Below are 23267 nucleotides of genomic sequence, written 5' to 3' on the forward strand. Positions count from 1 at the left end.
CAGACCAATCATAAGCACTGAAATTGAAACTGTGATTAAAAATCTTCCAACAAACAAAAGCCCAGGACCAGATGGCTTCACAGGTGAATTCTATCAAACATTTAGAGGAGAGCTAACAGCTTTACTTCTCAAACTCTTCCAAAATATAGCAGAGGGAGGAACACTCCCAAACTCATTCTACCAGGGCACCATCACCCTGATACCAAAACCAGACAATGATGTCACAAAAAAAAGTCTTTACTACCAAAAGCAATCTACAGATTCAATGCAATCCCTATAAAATTACCACTGGCATTTTTCACAGAACTAGAACAAAAAATTTCACAATTTGTATGGAAACACAAAAGATACTGAATAACAAAGGCAATCTTAAGAAAGAAAAACTGAGCTGGAGGAATTAAGCTCCCAGACTTCAGACTATACTACAAAGCTAAAGTAATCAAGACAGTATGGTACTGGCACAAAAACAGAAATATAGATCAATGGAACAGGATGAAAGTCCAGAGAAAAACCCACACACATATGGTCATCTTATTTATTATTTTTTTTTTTTTTGTGGTACGCCTCTCCCGTTGTGCAGCACAGGCTCCAGATGCACAGGCTCAGTGTCCATGGCTCACAGGCCTAGCCGCTCTATGGCATGTTGGATCTTCCCAGACCAGGGCACGAACCTGTATCCTCTCCATTGGCAGGAGGACTCTCAACCACTGCACCACCAGGGAAGCCTGGTCATCTTATTTTTGATAAAGGAGGCAAGAATATACAATGGAGAAAAGACAGCCTCTTCAATAAGTGGTGCTGGGAAAACTGGACAGCTACATGTAAAAGAATGAAATTAGAACACTACCTAACACCATACACAAAAATAAACTCAAAATGGATTAAAGACCTAAATGTAAGGCCAGACAGTATCAAACTCTTAGAGGAAAGCATAGGGAGAACACTCTATGACATAAATCACAGCAAGATCCTTTTTGACTCACCTCCTAGAGAAATGGAAAGAAAAGCAAAAATAAACAAATGCGACCTAATGAAACTTAAAAGCTTTTGCACAGCAAAGGAAACCATAAACAAGATGAAAAGACAGCCCTCATAATGGGAGAAAATATTTGCAAATGAAGCAACTGAGAAAGGATTAATTTCTAAAACTCACAAGCAGCACATGCAGCTCAGTATCAAAAAAACAAACAACCCAAACCAAAAATGGGCAGAAGACCGAAATAGACATTTCTCCAAAGAAGATATACAGATTGCCAACAAACATATGCAAGCATGCTCAACATCATTAATCATTAGAGAAATGCAAGTCAAAACTACAATGTGGGGCTTCCCTGGTGGTGCAGTGGTTGAGAGTCCACCTGCCAATGCAGAGGCTACGGATGCCCCGGTACAGGAAGATCCCACATGCCACAGAGCAGCTAGGCCTGTAAGCCAGGGACGTTGAGCCTGCACGTCCAGAGCCTGTGCTCCGCAACGGGGAAGGCCACAACAGTGAGAGACCTGCATACTGCAAAACAAAAACAAAAACAAAAACCAAACAAACAAAAAAAACTATGATGCGATAGCATCTCACACCAGTCAGAATGGCCATCATCAAAAAATCTACAAATAAAAAATTCTGGAGAGGCTGTGGAGAAAAGGGAACCCTCATACACTGTTGGTGGGAATGTAAATTTATACAGCCACTATGGAGAACAATGTGGAGGTTCCTTAAAAAACTACAAATAGAACTACCATATGACCCAGCAATCCTACTACTGGGCATATACCCTGAGAAAACCATAATTCAAAAAGAGTCATGTACCACAATGTTCATTGCAGCTCTATTTACAATAGCCAGGACATGGAAGCAACCTAAGTGTCCATCGACAGATGAATGGATAAAGAAGATGTGACACATATAGACAATGGAATATTACTCAGCCTTAAAAAGAAAGGAAACTGAGTTATTTGTAGTGAGGTGGATGGACCTAGAGTCTGTCTTACAGAGTGAAGTAAGTCAGAAAGAGAAAAACAAATACCGTACGCTAACACATATATATGGAATCTAAAAAAAAAAATGGTTGTGAAGAACCCAGGGGCAAGACGGGAATAAAGACGCAGACCTACTAGAGAATGGACTTGAGGACATGGGGAGGCGGAAGGGTAAGCTGGGACAAAGTGAGAGAGTGACATGGACATATATACACTACCAAATGTAAAATAGATAGCTAGTGGGAAGCAGTCGCATAGCACAGGGAGATCAGCTTGGTGCTTTGTGACCACCTAGAGGGGTGGGATAAGGAGGGTGAGAGGGAGATGCAAGAGGGAGGAGATATGGGGATATATGTATATGAATAACTGATTCACTTTGTTATAAAGCAGAAACTAACACACCATTGTAAAGCAATTATACTCCAATAAAAATGTTAACAATAATTAATAATTACCCCTAAGAAAATAAATAAAATAAGTAAATACTGACGAGGCAACATCAATTTGGGGGTCACTGAGTAGTATTTAAGTGCCTAACTGCTAGGTGACTAACTCCTGGGCCAAGCATGGCATTTATTTATTGCCAAAATGTTAAAAATAAAGGAGTATATGACAAGTATAAAGAAATGTGAGTTTCCCTTTTTTTTCCTAATTAAGTTGAGTTTATTTTGGAGTACAGCATAATTTCAGTTATGATTGGATTGGGAGCAAGAAAGAATACAAAGACTATCATAATGCCTGGGCTTGGGGACACTGAGAAAAAGTAAGTGAATGGAACAAGGCTGTGTTTGTGTCATTCTTGAAATGTGAAGCAACACACGCTCATAGCTTTCAGAATGCCTGACATAGACCATTTCACAAGTTAGCAATGAATTCTGGTTCTTTCTTCTTTGCCTTTCCCATTCTTGATCTTAGGTTCCGAATTTTACTAAATACAGTCTTTTTTTCTTCGATATTGTCTCTTAATCATTAATTTTGTTATTTTTGTTAGCTTCCAAATTTATGAATTTAGTTTCCAGGTTTAAAAAATGTTTCAAAGGGCCAAATGAGCTTATTTACTGGGGTTCAAGTAGCAAAAGATGATCTCTGCTTTTGTATATTAAAAGTCTTAGGTAGTTCAAGTGCTAGTGAAATAACTTTTAGCAATTAACACATAGAAATGCAGATTCATCTAAAGTGTTTTGTTTTTTAGATTACATTTGAGAAAAAATCATATTATGTAATTAAAATCATTAATATTAGTTAAATGTTTTACAGAAAACTCTTCAATGAACAGTATAAGAAAATCACTAAATCCAAGTGCAAGTATACACAAGGTAGAATATTGCTGATCATTCATATTAGACTTGAAGAACCCATCTTTTTAATCGACAAGCTGAATGAATGAATGAAGTGAAAAAATGTTTTATATTACAATTAAACCAAAGCAATAAATAACACCATAAATTTTATATTTGCTTAAAGTAACTATGTATAATTGTGTTCAAATGTTTCATTTCCTTAATTATTAACTTGTTTGAGTGGGTTTTCTCTGTTATACAACTGACAGCATTCCGGATGCCAAAAAGAAGGCAATTTATTATTAAAATTCTTCTTCAGAGTATTAAGTAAATCGTAATAGAAATTGAGAGTTGTCAGAACTTCAACCTAGATAGCAAGATCTTATCTATATTGAAATATATTAATATATTTGAATATATGAAGTTTTACAAATTCAAATAAAAATAAGTATGGCCTTATTGATGGGCAAAATATTGCTGATAGCAAACTCATGAACTATATATTATGTCAACTATGCAAAAATGTTTAATCATCGCCTAATCCTTTCTTAAACCTCCCATTTGTGTGAAGGAATATATTGTCTATAATTTTTCTTAGTTTGAGTTCTGACCACCTTGAGAATTCTGTGTATATCAGATAATTTATATATCACATCTACCTAGAGACTTATGTGCTTCCTTAGACCACTTTGGACATTAGCTAAGTTAGTGCCTGAGTAGTGCTCAAACACACAAACCAGGGCTGATTATTTACATTGGCCTTATTGAGGTTATTGCCCCTGATAAAGAGGACTGGCTTTGTTATTAGCACATATTGTTTACATATGTGTGCACTTCTTTGGAGATGCAACAGAAATCTTTTGATTTTAATAATATTAGATGCACCCACATATATAATTTTACTGAAGTCCGTAATGCTCTAAAACAATGAAGTCTTTTCTACATCTACAGGTGCATTAATCTTGTATATCCAAGAAGCTGTCTCATAATAACATATGGTTCAAGCCTTAGGATTTAAAAAATAATTATCATGATGTCAGTTAAAATCAACAAGCAAAAAACATTCTCCAGGAATGTTTCAAGTTTCCAATTTTTATTTATTGCATGTATGATATTTTACAACATTATATTTCCTTTACACTAAACCAAGAATGATACTTTTGAAACTGATTAAGTACCATGATTAACGTCAAACAATGTCCCCAAAATGATTGAGCCTAAAATGCAAAATAAAAGCAATTGGGAGGATTTTAGCAGTTCAAGGCTTCCCTTTGAAGAATCATCCTCATTTAATGCTCTTTTTACTGTTTAGTATTCATGCTGTTAGATTGAGTTTATTGTCTAGAATAGATGTTAGACTATAAGTGCTACCTTCAGATTTTGTTCTTTCCTTAATAGTGTGGTCTCGGCAATATAAATATTTTGCTCTTCTGAGTGTTTAATAAAACTCCCTTTAGTATTCTATATATGATATTTCTCAGCAGATTTGTGTTATTAAAATGTATATAGTGGCACACAGAACATTTGGAAAACCCACATAAGACCAAACAATCTTATTTATTGTTAGCTTTCAACTGGCCTATTTTGTATGTAATGTCACAAGAACAAAAAGAAGACAATTTCAAATTTTAAGAACTACCTAGTTGATTAACTCATGAATTTACTGATATAGAACTTATAAACCCTTTGTGTATTAGATTGGGCTTCAAGCATTCAATAAAACACATTTACTGTGTTCAAGATTAAATCATACATTGTTTAAAATTAATTATTCTTTTTTAATTGCATTGTATAAACAGAAATGACCTGTTAATTTAAAGAAAGTCTATCAGCACAAAATGAATTCACTCATATAAACAAGCAAGATGAACTTGACCTTGTTTGAACTTGTTTTGATGTGGCCCAGATGGTAGGCTACATGCTTGAATAGCAGGCTAAAGCGGAGGAAAAACTCATAGAGCAAGATCTAGATTTATAGCCTTTTGCAAATTCCTACCTTGTATTGTCCTTTCGGCATCTGTTCTGCCGCCACTGCGGTCAGCTTCTATCTCTGGGGTCAGAGAGTCTAAAAGCACAGAAAGTTAAGAGTGACACACATTTCATTTGATTCCCATTGTCCTTTTAAAAAGAGCAACCTGTTACTTTGGTGCTGAATTAAAATTACATAAATCTTTGTCATCTTTTAAAGGTTGAACAAAGACTATAACCATGAGAACTATCAGAAGATTTGAATGGATAAATAATGCAAAATTGTTCATGAAATGAGATGGGGGGTTGGGAACTTCTCAGATTAATATTTTATTATGTTTCAGTACAGACAGATTTGGTTAAATAGAGAAGCAATGTCAAGTCTCAGATACTGAAGTAACAAAACTGTGGAAGCACCTATGAAATAAAACATTTCCCCCAACACATATGACTCTTCTTCCCACCCTGCTTTCAAGCAGAGCTTAATGAATCACAAGCCGTAGAAATATACAAAACCACAAACACATGTCTAAAATTGCCTTTTGAGTATTCAAAATGAAAGTTAGTTAGCCATGCATAAAGATGCATCCTCTTACCATTTAAGACCCTGAGACTATCTGCTGAAGCTGCCTGTTTTAGTGTTTGTTCGGCTTGCTCACGCCGTTTTGTCTCAAATTCAAGTGCTTCCTGCAATTTTCTCTTTGCCTTCTTCTCCTTCTTTAGCCTCTTTTGAACTATGGCTAGAAAAGAGTATATGTACATTATTATATTTTAAATTTTTTGCAATGATCAAATTTCCACAAATGGTCTGTGTTTTATGTAATGTTCTTCTTTTTTTTTTTTTCCTTGCTGGACTGCATCTGTCTATGCAGAGGAAGTTTAAAAACAGCAAACCACTTTTACCTAAAATAAATCTAAGTAAAATATCTAAGGAGGCCAATTTTTATTTAGCTTTGAACTATTACAAGATTGACTCTAATTGTCATATGTGGAGGCAGATTTAATGGGAAACTAATTTTAATAGATATTTCTATTCACTAATAAAGGAAGACTGATTAAGTAAATTTTGTGGCTTAGTCTCTGCCCTGGAATCAGACTAACACAAAGTAGTCTGAATAGTGCAAAACTTTATGACTCCTATCTCTTTATGAAGCATCAATTTTGAGTAGTAAATGGAGCATTTCCCCTATAAATGCTTTACAAAAATGTTGCACCAGCAAAATTTTTAATAACTCTTTCTTGAAATTTTAGAAAATGCAACAAATATTACTGTATATGAGGAGCTAAATAATCTTAATTATTGTTAACACATATAAGCAGATATTTTTGGATGAAGCTATTGCAATTTTCTTAGAGATATTAATAATTTCTTCATAGTAAATATATATGCACTATAACATATTTCAAGAAAGTTTTACTTTTACTCTGCAGGAATCTGATGAGTATAAAACTTCACTGCTACTTATATAAAAAAGTAGCTTATGATATAAAAAGTTAACTATGATGAATTTTTCTCCTACTGGACAATTTACATATTTGTATATAACATGTAATCAATAAATAATAACAAATATTCCTCACAAAATGTACGTTAACTGTACTTTCATACATACAATAATTGATCATTGTTTTAACTTTTATACTATATATAAAGTAAGCAATCAGCATATGGAAATCATAAAAGTCCTTTCTTTGAAATAATTTTCTCTTGGATAGTTGATAAACATTGTGGATGTGAATGTGACAGAATCAGTGTTAGAAAATCCTTCTGGTAGAGTTAGTCACAAGAAGTAATCATTCCAAGTTTATTATATGATTACTTACTACAGATTAAAGAACATTTGTTATTTAGCACAATATTTACTCAAAATATAAAATAAGGTAATAATGGCTCATGTAAGAGTTTTACTTTCAATTTCTAATTTACACAAATCCCATTTTTATAATCATTATTATTAAGATGGCAGACCATTAACTTGTCTAGTTTATTGTTGTTGGTATTATATATTAACAGAAACTGTATTTTATCAAAATGTACATTGAGTACAGTCTTATAAGAAAAACAAAACTGGTTTCAAATAAATAATTTCCTTTATTTAATAGTGTGAAAATCATATGCTTATCTTAACAAAATTACTTGCCTATTCTTTCCTTTTCCAAAGATGATTGTTTATAAGTCCCTTTAAAAAGAAACAGTAATCTCTGAATTATTTATTTGGATTGTGTACTCCCATGGCACTGAAAGCTCAATATCCAGCACCTTGCCATAGACCGCTCACTGCTTCCTCCTGTGTGACTGAAGCAAATGGGATTGCCATGTTCTCTCTTCAGGGTAATATGCTGCTTCAATAGACACACTCATAATAGATAATTACTGATAGTTATTACTCTTAATTTGTTGTTCATAGTTAATTAAATGGGAGGTGCATGATGTGATCTGTGAAACATTTTGCCCTATACCTCTAGTGGTTAAAGGAATAAAACAGAATGTAAATCTTCCAACAGTTGTGAACCAACAAAATTCTGAAAGTCTCTCAAGTAACCAAAAGGTTACTTTAGGAATTCAAGGGTCTGCTTTTAAGTCTTCAAAAAAAAAAACACTTCTCCAAGTGAGAACAAAATCAAGACATGGCTATCTCATGGAAGATGGTTCCACAGAATGAACCATGTTCACTTAGAACATATCCTGCTATCAATGTTTATCTTGTTCTGATTACTCTAGTATCTAAATCTATGCGAAATCACATTATTTAGAACAGTGCTATACACCTGGGGTGACAGTTTCCCAAATCAGCCTCATCCCAGGACCCACTAGCTGTTTCTTCATAGTAACTAATGAAAAACCTTTAAGTCCTGCCAGTTTTGAAAGCAAAACAGAAAGAATGATTTTGAAATGACCATGTCAAACATATCAAAGGAGAAAGTGTGGAGTATTTATAATGGGTACTTATTAAATGAGAGAAAAGGAGCTCCCCCTTCTAGAATACTGAGGAGAACCTTAGAGCTGAGACAAACGGGAAGTGGTTGTAAAGAAAATACTCTTCGATTTCATACATAAAATAAACACATAAATATGAATGACCTTCAAAATTATCTATACATGCACTGTAAAGTGTGTAAAAAGCAGATCATAGATTGATAATATCATTATTTTTACCCAATAAAAATTCATATCAGTTTCTACTCTGATGTGTATTTGACCTTGTTGGAGAAAAATGAAGCATTCAGAAAGAAAATTATACAAACACTCAACTTTGGTCATTTGTTCAGATATTCATCAGTCTCCCATTTCAGTTGATAAATATCTTACTAAATCTGCTTTGCCTGAATAATCAGTATTTTCTAGTTTAGCTTTATGACTTTAAGTTTTTCAAAGGGCAATTGTGAATGAATATAAAATTTTTCTTCATGGCTGTCACCTTATCAGAGCACCTTCTTATCTTAAAATTATGAATTTGTTAAATGCTGTAAGCAATAAAAATTATGTGATTAATGATATAATTGATATATTTCAACCCCTTGAGGTATGAACAGAAGAGAAACAATGTACTTTGGAGATTAAGAAGCACAGTAAGCACAGGATTCAAATCCTGCTCTAAAATTTAGCTAAAAGTAAAAACAAAAAAGTTACGGTCTCACAGTAAATCACGAAACATAGTATTGTTACGTTGAATATTTGACATAAAGTATTAGACTTAGTTGGAAGTTTGAAAATACCTCTATTCTTTTGTTCCATCGCCAACTGCTTCTCAAGTGTTTCCCTTAATTCTCTTTCCCTTAAAAAATCCATCTTCAATTCTGTTTTTTCAAGTTGAACCTGTTTTTCTTGAGCTCTGGCATTATCTATGGCAACTTTCAAGAGCCCCTGTACAAAGAAGGTATTCAGAATTGTAATATTTTGGTATGAAGCACATTTCATTCATTACTTTAAAGTATTTTAAAAGAGAACAACCCACTTATCAAATTCTTTGGCTCCTGTTGTGCAGTCACTCTGTACACACTAGGACAAATAATATAACTAAAGAAAAAAAATCTAAATTTAATTAAATTATTTTAGAAAGACAAATATTTTTGGCATGCAGGTTCAACTGCTTCTAATTAGAATATCTAGATTTAAAACTATATGAGGGTAGCACATAAGCGTGTCTAAGAAATAAATACTGTGGAGAAAATTAGACTGGAGCTGTTCCACGTGTAATTATCTGACATAGTTTATATAAGCCCACGTGATGCTGGCAGTACCCACCTATCTCTCAGGGCTCATTTTCTACTACTCCCTACTGAGATTATATGCGACACCAGAGGCCTTTCGTTTCTAAAGGCACTGATTTGTTTCTGCACCAGGGACTTGGGTCTTTCTGATACCCTCCTGAATGCTTTTCCTCCCAAGTTTGCAAGGCTCATCCTTCATTCATCACACGTTTGTTCCGTCACCACTCAAGAAAGGCCTTCTCTTCCCATCCTATCTGGAACAGCCCTCCAAACTCACCTGCTTATTCCCTCCTTAAAATTCTTCATAGCATTATTATGTAATTTTGTCATATATTTATTCATTTAGTGCGTTATGTTGCATCTTCTCCACTGAAAGGTAAGCTCTCTGAGGCAGGGACATTTTCTCTCATTGGGTACTACGTCCCTAAAACCCAGAGAGTGCCTACCATAGAGTAACTTTTTAAATTTTGATGAATAGAAATTATAATACTGGTATATTTTTCTCGAGCTACATAATATGTGTAAGGGATCCAAAACTTAGTGGCTTAATAGTGCATTATTTTTAAAAAGGCAATCAAAATGGCTATAAACAGAGGATAACTTTTAGGGGACTATTTGACAGTATATATAATAATTCAAGAGCATACGGTGAAGGCAAACTATATTTATTTATATAACATAAAGTCATATATATGTAATTTGACTGTATTCTATTTTAAAAAATTAGTAGTATTCTCAGGTTTTTGAAAATGAGATTATGAGAATATGTAAAACATATACAAAGCATTCTGCATGTGTTCTCTTCTAAGATGCTTTAGAAAATTATTAGTAAACTTATTAGTAAAAATTGGAGCTAAAATTTCCATCCTTATCAACTCAGCAATACAAAATGCTGTTTTGAAGAAGATGTTTTGCTTTGGTTTGTGAACATCAGCAGCTGAATTTTTCAATTGAAATTAGAAATGAAATGGAAGTTAGTGTCAATTGTAGATATATTCTAGAATGTGACCCCTTTGCAGGAGACACCACAAACAGTTTGATTCAGGAATTTTAACTCCAGCTTGACTTATTAGTGCAATAGGAATGTACCTTCAGCTCAGCCCACTGATGTAGCATTGTCACAAGCCATTTTTAGTCTCCTTTCAAGCACATATAAATTATTTCATATTTGTTGTTACTGACCTTGAGTTTTATGGATTAATTCTTGTGATATGAAACAAACCAGAGAATTTCTATGTGGCAGTTCATCCCTCCCTACTATTTTGTTTTTAGCAACAAAACATAGCTGCTAAGAAAACTGCCATCTTAATTCAGTAACATTCCTGTGTATGTTTCTTCTTCATCAGAAACAAACAATTAGTAACAAATAAAAGAGATCATTACATCAAGTGCCCTTTTAGATCACCCCAATTAAAACTTTAGTTTTGCTGTATTTTAATTCTAAGATACCAAATTCTAATTTTCTGCTCTGATTGCTCTTGTTGACTTATCTTTGAAAGATGTACTCTCTGTGCAATGTCTAGATATTATTTAGCAAGATGCCAATGTTGGCACCACTTAATGTGTTGATTGGTTGTATTATCAGTAGCTGTTTAAAATAAATTACTATTAAACTATTATTGTTCTTGGCTGACAAAACACAATATTTTAGCATTTTTAAAATATGAAACAATCATTATGAATAAACATGTTGAATAATGTTAAGCTGCAACTCTAATTTTTGTAATTTTATATTAATATTTGTTGTAAAGTATGAAGTTGCTAAGAACATTTATATTTACTCTTTCCTTTTGTTACTGTTGCTGCTAATGTCACTAATGGTAATATATTACCTATTCCTGCTGATCATGTCTGAAAAATACTAGCTTATAGGATCCAATACCATCTAGGGAATACTTATAAGCTGTATAAAATTAAGTTTCATTTTTAGACTTTAAATCAGTGCACATCAGGAATCCAGTGTGAATAAAAATCTTCACTAGAGTCAAACAGAGGCATATGCAAAAAATATGGTATTGCCTGTGACCGCTCTGCTGCAAAAAATACAGAAAACCGATTAAATTTCAGTGCAGCAGGGAGCTGGGAAAAGCAATAGCAAGTAGTGTTCACAACATCTACAAATCACTGGGACACCATTTTAACCATCAACGATAATAGTACTTTCAGATTTTTGTGACTTCTGTAAGTTTTCCAGGTAGATCATATGCAAAAGGTCACACTAAATGCTGGGTCTCATGTGGTCATGCAGTATCAAGAAAATTCTACGATGACAGTAAAATACACGGGGCTTAAAACGTGAATTTGCTTCCAAGGGGAGGTCAGTTCTCATGATGTTGAAGTTGGACCATGACAGTTGTGAAGAAATGCATTTTAAGCTTACTCTATGACACAGCAGTTGTTTGACCTCAAATTTCTTTTCTATAGGTCAGGCATAATGGTTGTCATAATACACAAACATTTTTGTTTTCTGAAATGATCTACCATGTAAATTAAATTTTTCCATAATTTTCAGAGAATGAGTCTATTATATATATAATATACATATATATATATTTAAGGACACTGATTAATCTAGCAATATCTCAACTATTTCTATAGCCTAGGAAGTACAAATATCTGTTTGTATAAGGGAACTACAAGATATACTGATATAAAAGAAACATTTCTTAATTTGCTAGTTAGATCCTAGAGGAAGAAAAGCTTACTTAATCCATATTTGTATTTTGTACACATTTATTTCAGAATCAGATGACATGTAAGGTTCCATGAATGTCACTGAAACACGTGCCAAAATTTGTGCTCAATAATTTGTTGCTTCTAATGAAAGTAAATAACTTAGTTGGAGGAGATTTTTAGCCATCACCTATTCTAACTAAAACCTTTTAAATATTAGAAAACCAAGGTCCAGAAGGAAGAGGTGACTTATCCAAGATCCCAAACTAGTAAGCTGACTAAGCCTGGATCAGAAATCCCTAGCTTATTTAACTTTTTTTTTCTTTTGTTTCTTTCCAGGATGAGAAGGAATAGAGTGCCTTGAAACCAGGAACTTTTATAGACAGAAAAAATATATGATAGCACAGTATCAACTAACACATTTTCACAGCTCTTGTGACAAAAGTTATAGCTATACTTGGTTTAATGTTATGGTTACTGTTCTCCGAAGTCGATTAACAATGACCTCTCCATCAGAAGCACTTCTAGGTATCCTACACTGGATACTGGTGTCTAGAGATCCTACAATGGGTAGAATTTCCTAAGTGATAAGAGCAACAGAGGTGAAATGGGTCGTCTGTTATTCACAATAAGCCCCGTGCAACTACACCTGAGTTTCTGTTACTAAGTAGACTTTTGGAAAGCCCCTAAAGGATGGGTGAGGTTCAGAGAGCTTCTGGATTGGTCAGCATGTGGGGGTACTGGCTGGGTGGCATGTGCAGAGGGCACAGAAGCTCTATGCCTCATCCCACATACCTTGCCCTATGCATCTCTTCTATCTGGCTGCTCCTGAGTTATATTGGACAAGTCATCTGCTCCTTCTTGACCTTGGTTTTCTCATCTTTCATAATAAACTGGGTATTTAGTAAGTAAAACATCTTCCTAAGTTCTGTGAGCTGCTCTAACAAATTAATTGAACTCATGGCGGGGGGTGGTGGGAACCTCCAATCTGTAGCTGGTTGGTCACAAGCACAGGTTATAATCTGGACTTAAAATTGACAATGGAAATGGGGGCAAGGAGTGCAGTCTTGTGGGACTGAACTCTTAACCTGTGAGATCTGATGCTATCTCTAGGTAGATAGTGCCAGAATTGAGTTAAATTGTAGGGCACCCAGCTGGGGTTGCAGAATTGCTTGGTGTGGGAAAAACTACCAGACATTTCTTGATCAGAAGTGTCAGAAGTTAAGTAGTGTTGGAGTAGAGTAGAGGAGACTTATACAGGAGTATTTTTCCTGTATAAGGACTCATTAAGATTACTCAGTAAATATTAGTTTTTACTATTTATGTTATTATTATTGTTGTTGTATACAATATAAATTAGTAAATACAATATAGAGTCCAGATTTTTAAGAGGTTAATGCTACTGTCTTCATTATAGTAAACTGGGTTAAAAATACTGGCTATATTTTACTGTTTTTTTTATATGATCTCTTTTCACAAGTTGGTAATGGGAAAAAAGGGGAGAAGATTAATATATTATTATGATTAAAGATAAAAAGATATAATGTAAGACCAATATATCTGATTCTAGTCTACCCATATCTTGAAGCCAGTTTCCTATTTTGTTGTTTACCTTTTCAAAAAGTTTCCTTCTAATTCTCTTATCTGACTCTGTTAAAAATATGTATTGATGATGCAAATGAAAAATGATTAATTTCTTTGAAATGTGTAAATTATAACATTACTGGCATGACATTCAAATGTAAAGACTGGAATATGTATAATCAGAATATTTGGTCAATTTTTTTTTTTTTTTGCGGTACACAGGCCTCTCACTGTTGTGGCCTCTCCCGGTGCGGAGCAACAGGCTCCGGACGCGCAGGCTCAGCGGCCATGGCTCACGGGCCCAGCTGCTCCGCGGCATGTGGGATCTTCCCGGACCGGGGCACAAACCCGTGTCCCCTACATCGGCAGGCGGACTCTCAACCACTGCGCCACCAGGGAAGCCCTGGTAAAATTATTTTTCACTGTCTTCCCTTAAATATAGAAGTAACGAATACTTCTTAAATACAACATTTAGATTATGTTTATTTATTAGACCATAATGAACCAATCTGGGACTGCCATGCATTGTGGTTTTAACATCCCTTTTAGGTCTTCCTTGTTTGTTTAATACCACCACATAGACAAACCATACTGACCCAAACTCCTATCCTCTCTCCCCTTATGGCATATATCTTTAGTGCTAACTTCACCCCTAACTAAACTTTATATTCTCTACCTTATTTTACCTTTCTACTCTTTACTTATTTACCTATTCTTATTTTAATATTTGTAAGTCATTTAAAATAATTCTGTAAATAGGATAAACAATGTAAATCATTTGTTCCTGGTCCTATGTACAAATAGATCCCAGTTATTCTTTACAGCATGAAAGCTCAGATTGAGTAAGTAGGTAAATTCTCCTTTCAGTTTGTTCAAATGGTAGTCAATGATTGAAGGTGTCACATCCAGTAAATTGACACTAAAATTCTACTTTCCTCACCTATAATCTCACAGGGAGTTCTCCACAGATGTGTTTGATTAAGGAAGCCATAATGAAAGACTACCCGCATTGAAAAAAATAAAATAAAATTCCATATAAAATACATTTTTAAAAATCCTAAAAAGCAAAATCTAGAATGAATCCATATCTCTCACTAAAGTGAAATTGCTGTCTTTTACTGAAGATATCTTTATCCTTCATTACTTTTAATTTCTGAAACACTCAAATTTTAAGAAAGAACAGTATAGTTCTAGAAGGTAGCAAAAATCTAGTGCCTAAAGGTATATAATAATATATATATATATTTTCTATACTACATATATTTTTCTATACTATTGATATATATAAAATATGTATTTTCTATACTATATATAGTACATATATATTTTAAAATACTAGTCTACAGTATTTTTCCACAGGCCCTCTTTTAAAGCACTAAGAAATAACATTTATGAAAATTCAATTCTGATAACACATTATGGAAAGGACATCTGTAGTAATCATTACAAATTTTAAAATTGAAAATTATCAAATTATAGAATATCATGAAATTAACTTATTGAATATTAGAACAATAACTCCTTAAATTATTCTGAAGAGATGTTTGGTCATTAACTTTAAGGAAAACTAGAGTCTATGTGCACTAAATTTAAATATAACCCAATGTCTTGGGTTTAATTACAATAACAAATATACATAAAAAACCTTTATTTTCAAACATGAAATTGTATGATGTAAAAAAATATAAACATTTTTAACTCAATTCTTTTTCATTGTCATTGTGATAAAATACCTTCAAAGGAAATATGGAGCTTTAAACTTACCACGCCAAAAGAGTGTTACCATTTGAAACAGAAAGCAGAGAACCCCATTATATATAATTGAAATTGCAGAGGAAATTGAGGTAGACAGAATGTAATTACCCAAATTAGAATTTGGACAGCAAACACATTTATACTGTATGCCCCATAAGCCAGGGTCATGACTGTTTAAACATTCTATACCATTCCTAGGATATTACTATAACTCAATATATGTGACAATAATAAAAGAGCTAGCATCTATGACCTTTTGCAAAACAATGTGAAGCCATTACTGAACGTAAATCCAGTATGTGTGTCTAATGTGTGTGTATATATATATATATATATATATATATATATACATGTATATATATATATATATATATATATATATATATATATATATATATATATATATATATATATATATATATATATATATATATATATATATATATATATATATATATATATATATATATATATATATATATATACATGTATATATGTATGTATGTATGTATTGTGTGTTTGTATTACTGTGCATGGAACTCAATAAGATTTTTCATCTTTATTTTACCTTATGTACACATATGTGCATGCACATATACATGTATATAGGTATTAAATCCATACATATAAATATATAATATCTACATATATATATACATACTTATATATATGCAAGACTGAAGTGAACAAGCACAATTTATTTTAAATGAAGTATTCTTATTGTAGGTGTTCTAACTTTATCAGACACAGTTTCCTATGATTTGGGACTAGAAATAAATAACTTAGTTTGCCTTGATCATCATCCTATCATCAACTCTTCCTAAAATATACCCTCTCAAGGCTGGTTGGAAGCTTAGAGAGTATATTAAATCTAGAGATATATTCAATAAAATAAATTATTTGTCTAAAATTTTAAAACTGAAGTTTCCTTTTTTTTTTCTTTAAAGAAATAATTCCAATTTGAGGTGATGCAGATATTTCCAGTCTGGGTATTACTGGCCAGGGATGGGTGGAAAAACACTCTCAAACTGACAGAATTTGACTTAGTGATGTGGTTTTCACACACAATGCAAGGGTCCCTGTGTAAACCCACTCTTCAGATGAGCAAGCTGGTCTATACTAGTGAATGTTTACACAGAAATGTTTTCTCTGCTGAAATTGAAATTAAATTACCACTTTCCTGGTTAAAGAGGTTTTAGTTAGTGAAGATACAGACACCTAAATGGAGAAATTTAAGTTAAATGCTTAGCTTCATATGGGGTTATATACATAAGAAAATAAACTGTTCCCTTACTTCTCAGAGTGTCCATTTTAAAACGTTGAGGGATATTTTCTGAAAGCATTTAATTTGACAAAGGAGAAATTCATTAAAAACTCTACCTTGGAAAACAATAATATGGGCCAAATTTTGAAAAAAATAAGTTTTATGTTTATTCTAAAATATAATCAATTATTTAGCCTTGATTACATTTAGGCTAGACTGATGATTTATTTCAATTACTGAGATATAAAGCCTTAAAGTTGAATACAGTTCTGGAGACTCTAATTACGTTAGTATTAAAAATGCCATATTAATAGATGAGAAGATATGTTACATTAAAGGCCTTCTGTTATGTCCTTGGAGGAGTAAATAAAATTAATTACATTTCTACTGGGAGAAAGTTTAATATGGTAGGAAATGTGTACAGAAAAATATCACTAAGGATCGAGTGCTTGAGCAAAGATTAAAAAAAAAAAAATTACCAGCACAGTATCTGTAAGCGTATGCTTACTACTAGCTATTCCAAGTGTGTTGAAGTAGATGGCAAAAATCTCCATCTGGGGTCCACATGACCACTTCATGTGTGGGCAAGAAAATTATGCTTTCTTTTATCCCAAACACTCTTATTATTTTGGCTCCATGCTCTATGTTATTGCTAACTGTAAGTATTTTTGATTCATAATGTACTGTACGTAAAATATACATCCTGAAGACTACATAGGAAACCCGTGGAAAGTTTTGTATGGCTTTTTGAAGTCTATTCTTTGAAGAAACTCTATTAACTGAAATAAACTTATTTATGAAAGAAGAGATTTTTTGGATTCTTTTACTTTAGACATATTTGAATGACTAAACATATCATTTCCTCACCGAAATGCCAGCAGTTTAAAAATAGCTAAATATTTATTAGCACTGGTATACTGTCATTTAGTACATCAGACAAACTTAAACAGTTAGATTCCTCCCATTAATTGGCAATAAGGAAGGCATTTAGGCAGAATAGTTTTTAAAAGGCCTAGGTCATTTGCATCTAAGTTTTCATTAAGGTGTATACACCTTAATATGTGTATATTAATGTGTGTAATATATACATATTTGAGTATTTCTAATCAATTTGATTTGTGTAATAAGTTTAAAATCTTAAATTGCTAGAAAAATTTCAATACCGTGGTTCAGTCAATCTCAAGAATGGATTAAGCTGGAATAGTATGAATTTGGGAAAAATAGACAACTGAGCCTTCCACGTTCCTTTCTCCCAGACTGTGAAAAAGTCCTACCTGTATGTTAGTCAGAAGGGTCTCTATGGAAGACAATCCATCAGGAAACAGAAAAGGAGATGGGAATCCTGGAGGTAGTGGTTGTCCGTGCCCAGTTAGAGAAAGTTTGTCAAGGCTGTCTCTTGCAGTTGGTGTGGAAAGCGGGGTCTCATCTGTATGTGATTGAAACAAAAATATAGAACAAGTTACGCTTGTCTGTTTTTATTAGACCTCAGTAATGGCTTCCCTAGTGGTTTCCAGAACATTTATTGCAAATTGGTTCCTGCTATCAGGAGAAAATGCTTTCTGCTGAATTTTCTTTAATGAAAAAGCTGTGGAGATACAACAAGATAACATTAATGAGTAACTTTATAAGCCTCTTAAATGCAGTCTCTAATGAGACTGAGTTTACAGTGCCATAGAATCTTTTTAAAACAAATATTATCTCATATATAGTTGTGATAATATATTCAGGCTGACTTTATGGGCACCTTCCCAATTATCTCATTTTAGTTTGTTCTGTTCGGATTGACAATAGGGTATTTCTAGAGCTTCATATAGGAGAAATGCTATGTATATTAGTGTCTCTTTCTCAATTAACCCTTCCTATATATCAATGATTTGTTCAAATATATTCTTAAGAAATCTACAAGTGAATATACAATTAAAACCTTTAATTCCACGACTAAAATAAAAACTGGAATCAAATATATTCTTTCTCAATTATAATTGAATAATTAAATATCATGAAAACTAAAGATCTAATTCTTTTGGCCCTGAATACCTCTCACCTCATATTGAAAAACTAGTTTTTTAAACATGAAAAAGGGGTCTAAAGAAAGGGTAATAATATACAACTCTCAAAACATTTCAAAAATCAAATATAAAACCTTCTAAGATAAATTAACCTTTACTTTGCTTATTGAACATTCTCCAACATTGTAAGCAACTTAGAATAATGCCCAGATACAAATTCTTTTTACTCTCACGGTGAAATCTTCTTATTCAGTTTTTTATTATTTAAACATTTTAAAATAGATACTTATTATGGTTTATTTTAGTCTATTATATCACAGAGAAAATTTTATTCAGGGCGGGATTCTCAATTTTGTAAATATTTTCATATTTCACCCCAGGAAAATTAGAGCAATATATTTGCACAGTCCTGATAATATCTCTTAATTTTGCAAGTGGCTAAAAACTTCAGCACACTTACCTTTATGCTTATAATTTGATTCCACTGTTCTCCTGAATCATTTCTTTATTTTTCATTGCAACACCTAACCACACAACACCTTTTCCAATTCCCTCTCTCTGGGGCAGAAATATTCTGGAAGTTGCCGCACTTCTCTATCTCTGACTAATGTCAGGACAAGTTAAATTCATCTCCCTCACATTTCCACATTTCTAGTTAATGAACCAAAAGGGAAGAAAGGCTGGGGAGGGGAGTGACGGATACAAGGCCTTCTGTTAACTACCCTGCTCTCATACACACTCACTCATTCCTTAGCAGTTTCTCCTTCCACTCCCTCCTCTGTTAACTTACTGACAGATGATCTGAGGCAGCAGGTACTAGAAGAAGAAACAGAGTTAGCAGCCTGCGTAGGACTCATTGTGTTCTTTATTTTTTTTAATCACTCTTGTCACCAGGGTTAAAGAAAGCCTGCCAGTGCAGGGGTAGGGCTACTACGTGGCTAATATGATCAAGGTGATCTTGGACACCATTTACCTAGCTGTCATAAATTACTCCTCCAGACCAAGGCTGCTAGCGTTTTCTCATGATAGCTCTGCAAAGGCGCTTGTTAAACTCTATGTGCATGTGAAATTGTTTAAGAATAAAGAGCTATATTTTTTGATCAGCATCACCTTAGCTGTCACATGCTAAAGAAAGTGTGGCTTAATAGATCATGGGGATAATAATTGCTTGTCTCTTGAAGAAAGGCATAGAACCAGACGACCACCTGAGTTTGCTTTCAGCATTAGAGTCTATAACTACACAATTCTTAAAGGTTGTCCAAGCAAAAAGCATCAAATGTATGTATACACACACACACACATTTGATTATAAGTTCCATAATTCCCATGACTACTTGACTTAACCAATACATTTATGCTTGACTACGTTTGGCTATTGTGTGAGTTAATCCATTAATCACTCATGATATATACATTTATATATGTATTTACTTAATATTACCAATATCTACTTAAACAATGTACTAGAAACTGGAGAAGTGATGTTAACAAATACAACTTGCAAGTCTTAAGAGCTCATCTAGACCCTAGTGAGAGATTCCAATTGTAAAGTAGCTAATTCTTATAGTTAGTAAAACATTTTGTCTTCCATCATTATTCTGTTAGCTACTCCAATTTTTTCCCAATGTAGGGTTAAAATTGTTCCTTGTTTATGTGTAGGAATATGTGGGGTGTGTGTGTGAATGTCATTTTTTTTTTTTTTTCTGCAGTTGCTTCAGTGGAATACTCATCTTTGTCCTTACGGCTTCAGGTAAGTGTGAACAGACTATCATGTAGTATGGTATGTGATTAGATTCATTTATTTATCATTTTATATGGTTGAGATACTGCATTAAGCCACTTTCACTCAATCAAATTTAGGGCACAATGACAGCTATAAAGAAATGAAAAAAGAGTGATTCTTAAGATCAATAAACATATTTGAAAAGGAGACAAATTAATCAAAGATCGAACAAAACAAAAATATTCCTTTGGCTTCAAGACCCTACTGTCTGAGAAAAAGTTGTCATCTTGTGGCAATTAACATCATAGAAAGTCTCAGTCTTCCTACAAAAATAGTAAAATTGGGAACACAGTTATTCCTTTTGAAATAAAAGTGACCTTTGATATCCTAAATGCCTTACGAAGATTAAAGCAAAAGTTTGAGAAGCCAGACAACGTGGAAGAGTGTTTTGACATCACATAATCTCCACTGACTTCAAACAATGAATGATGATGAAGCACAAATTCACAAAACACCTATTGCAGCTTGATATATCTGTACATTTTTTAAAGTTTTATCTGTAAAAGAAAGTTAGCTTGTCAGATGCTATTCTCTTTGAATTATTATGGCATTTGACAGTGTAATCTCTGTTTTTTGTGCTTTGATACTATGCTTTTAAATAATTGTAAACTTATGGAGAAGTTGCAAGAATTGAACAAAGAATCCCTATATACTTCTGTAGTGTATTGAATGGTAGCCCCCTGGCCCCCACTATAAGTCCATGTCCAATCCCTGGATCCCAGTAATTCTAGCTTATTTGGAAAGAGGGTTTTTGCAGGTGTGATTAAGTTAAGGATCTTGAGATGAGATCATCCTGATGTAGGATAGGCCCTAAATCCAATGACAAGTGCCCTTATAAGAGAAAGGCAGAGGGAAATTTGAGACACAGAAGAGGGCCACAGAGAAGAGGAGGAGGCAAAGTGGAGATGGAGACAAAGATTGGAATTTGGGGGCCATAGTCAAGGAATGTTGACGACCACCAGAAGCTAGAAGAGGTAAAGAACAGTTTCTCCTTTTTCGTCTCTTGGAGGGAGCTCATCATGCTGATACCTTGATTTTAGACCCCTGGTCTCCAGAACTATGAGAAAATAAATTTCTATTGTTTTATTGTGGTAATTTAAAATGAATTTCTATTGTTTTATTGTGGTAATTTATTAAACCAGCCCTTAGAAACAAATTTAATTCCTTCCTCAAATTGTTTAAATTGTTTACATTTTGCCATATTTGGTCTTTAATTATTTCTCTGTCTCTGTCCATCTCTTGCTCTGTGCATGTGTATGTATGTCTGAACCATCTTCCCTCTTTAATCTTTAAGACTTCACTGCATATTTCATAAGTACAAGGGCATACTTTTTCATAATCACAGTATAAAATCAGAAAGAATAACATATATAGAATACTATTGTTCAACCAAGAGTCCATATTCCAATTCCATTACCTGAGACATTTTACTATAAAGACTTAATTAATAAATAAGTATTTTAATTTACTTGACAAGTACTGGGGAAGTATTTTCTCTGAGCAGGTGGCAGGTGTATAGTAGCCTACAGGATGGCCTCTGATGATTCCTCCCTGCTGTTATTCACATCCCGTATAGAACCTTTCCCTTAGTCTGAGTTAGACCTAACAAACAGAATAAAGCAAATGTGATGGGATGTCACCTCCAGGACTCAGCTGTAGAAAGTCTGTTTCCATCTCTCTCTCTCTCCCTTTCCTTATATTTCCTGCCATGGAGGAACCAGCTGTAATGTCATGAGACAGCCCTGCTCAGGGACAAAGGACAAGAGACAGGGCTACCAAAAACCACATGAGTTGGCTTGAAAGATTCTCCGTGCCCAGTCAATCCTTTAGATGAGGCTGCAAGCCACGCTGATGGCATAACTGCAAACTCTTGAGACCTTAAACCAGAGGTATTCAGCTAAGTTGTACCCAGATTTTTGATTCACAGAAATCATGAGATTTTAAATGTATGATGGTTTAAGCCACTAAGTTTTAGTGCAATTTGTTCCACAGCTATAGATAACTAAAACTGTGCACACTACTTTCTGAATACATTGGGATGTATAATGAAAATAATTCAGTGTTCAGTTAGTAACAGCTACTTTGGATATGGGACAACTTCTTCAGGCTTCAATTTCCTCAATTTTAAAAAACTAGCAGGTTGAATGAGACAAACTCTAGTATCACTCAAATCTAAAATTACACATTCTCTATTACTCTATTACTATTTTTATGATTTTAAGAAATCATAAAAATTAGTTAGGTGGAAATTTCACTTATATTGATTGGAGGGTGATAGTGCATCAATTTGGCATCTGAATTTCAATATCTTAATTACAAATTCCAAAGAGTTATGGATATCTCGTTAACATCTGAAAAAGAATGAGTCACACAAACATGAAATTTCAGAGAAAGCTATTGATTATACTTAGGTTTACAAACTCTATTTTATAAGGAGTCAAATTATCTTGCTTCATTTTATCAAATTAGACAATCTGATAAATTCTAATAAAATTTGAAAAATTTATAAGACAGTCATTCACAACACTGAGGACTGATGTAATGATGGGTACATCTTCCTAGGAATAAAGTAAGCACTTTTGAAAGCTGCATTAACTAGGGCATAATCTTTTTAAATACTCCACAACCGTAGGGGTCAGTAGTTATGCCAATTCTCTAAAGAGTTCTTGTTGTTTTTAAAGTCCTAAGAAAGAGTGGTTATTAACTTTAAAGTATTCTTGTATTTTAATTTAGTTCTAGGGAACTACAGTGATTTTCTAAAGGAA

General features: G+C 33.5%; 1 protein-coding gene across 1 annotated transcript in view; it reads right to left on the reverse strand.

Annotated features, from left to right (window-relative positions):
• Positions 1–23267, reverse strand: part of DACH1 (dachshund family transcription factor 1) — a 414090-nt gene that overhangs the window by 35223 nt on the left and 355600 nt on the right. The window contains exons 7-10 of the mRNA XM_024753964.1: positions 17985–18136; positions 8940–9087; positions 5819–5962; positions 5251–5319 (exon numbers count right to left, since the gene is read on the reverse strand). Coding sequence (XP_024609732.1) covers positions 5251–5319; positions 5819–5962; positions 8940–9087; positions 17985–18136 — 513 coding nt within the window. The remainder of the gene's footprint in view (positions 1–5250; positions 5320–5818; positions 5963–8939; positions 9088–17984; positions 18137–23267) is intronic.

Source organism: Neophocaena asiaeorientalis, unplaced genomic scaffold, assembly GCF_003031525.2.
Source record: "Neophocaena asiaeorientalis asiaeorientalis breed wild unplaced genomic scaffold, Neophocaena_asiaeorientalis_V1.1 scaffold212, whole genome shotgun sequence".
NCBI lineage: Eukaryota > Metazoa > Chordata > Mammalia > Artiodactyla > Phocoenidae > Neophocaena > Neophocaena asiaeorientalis.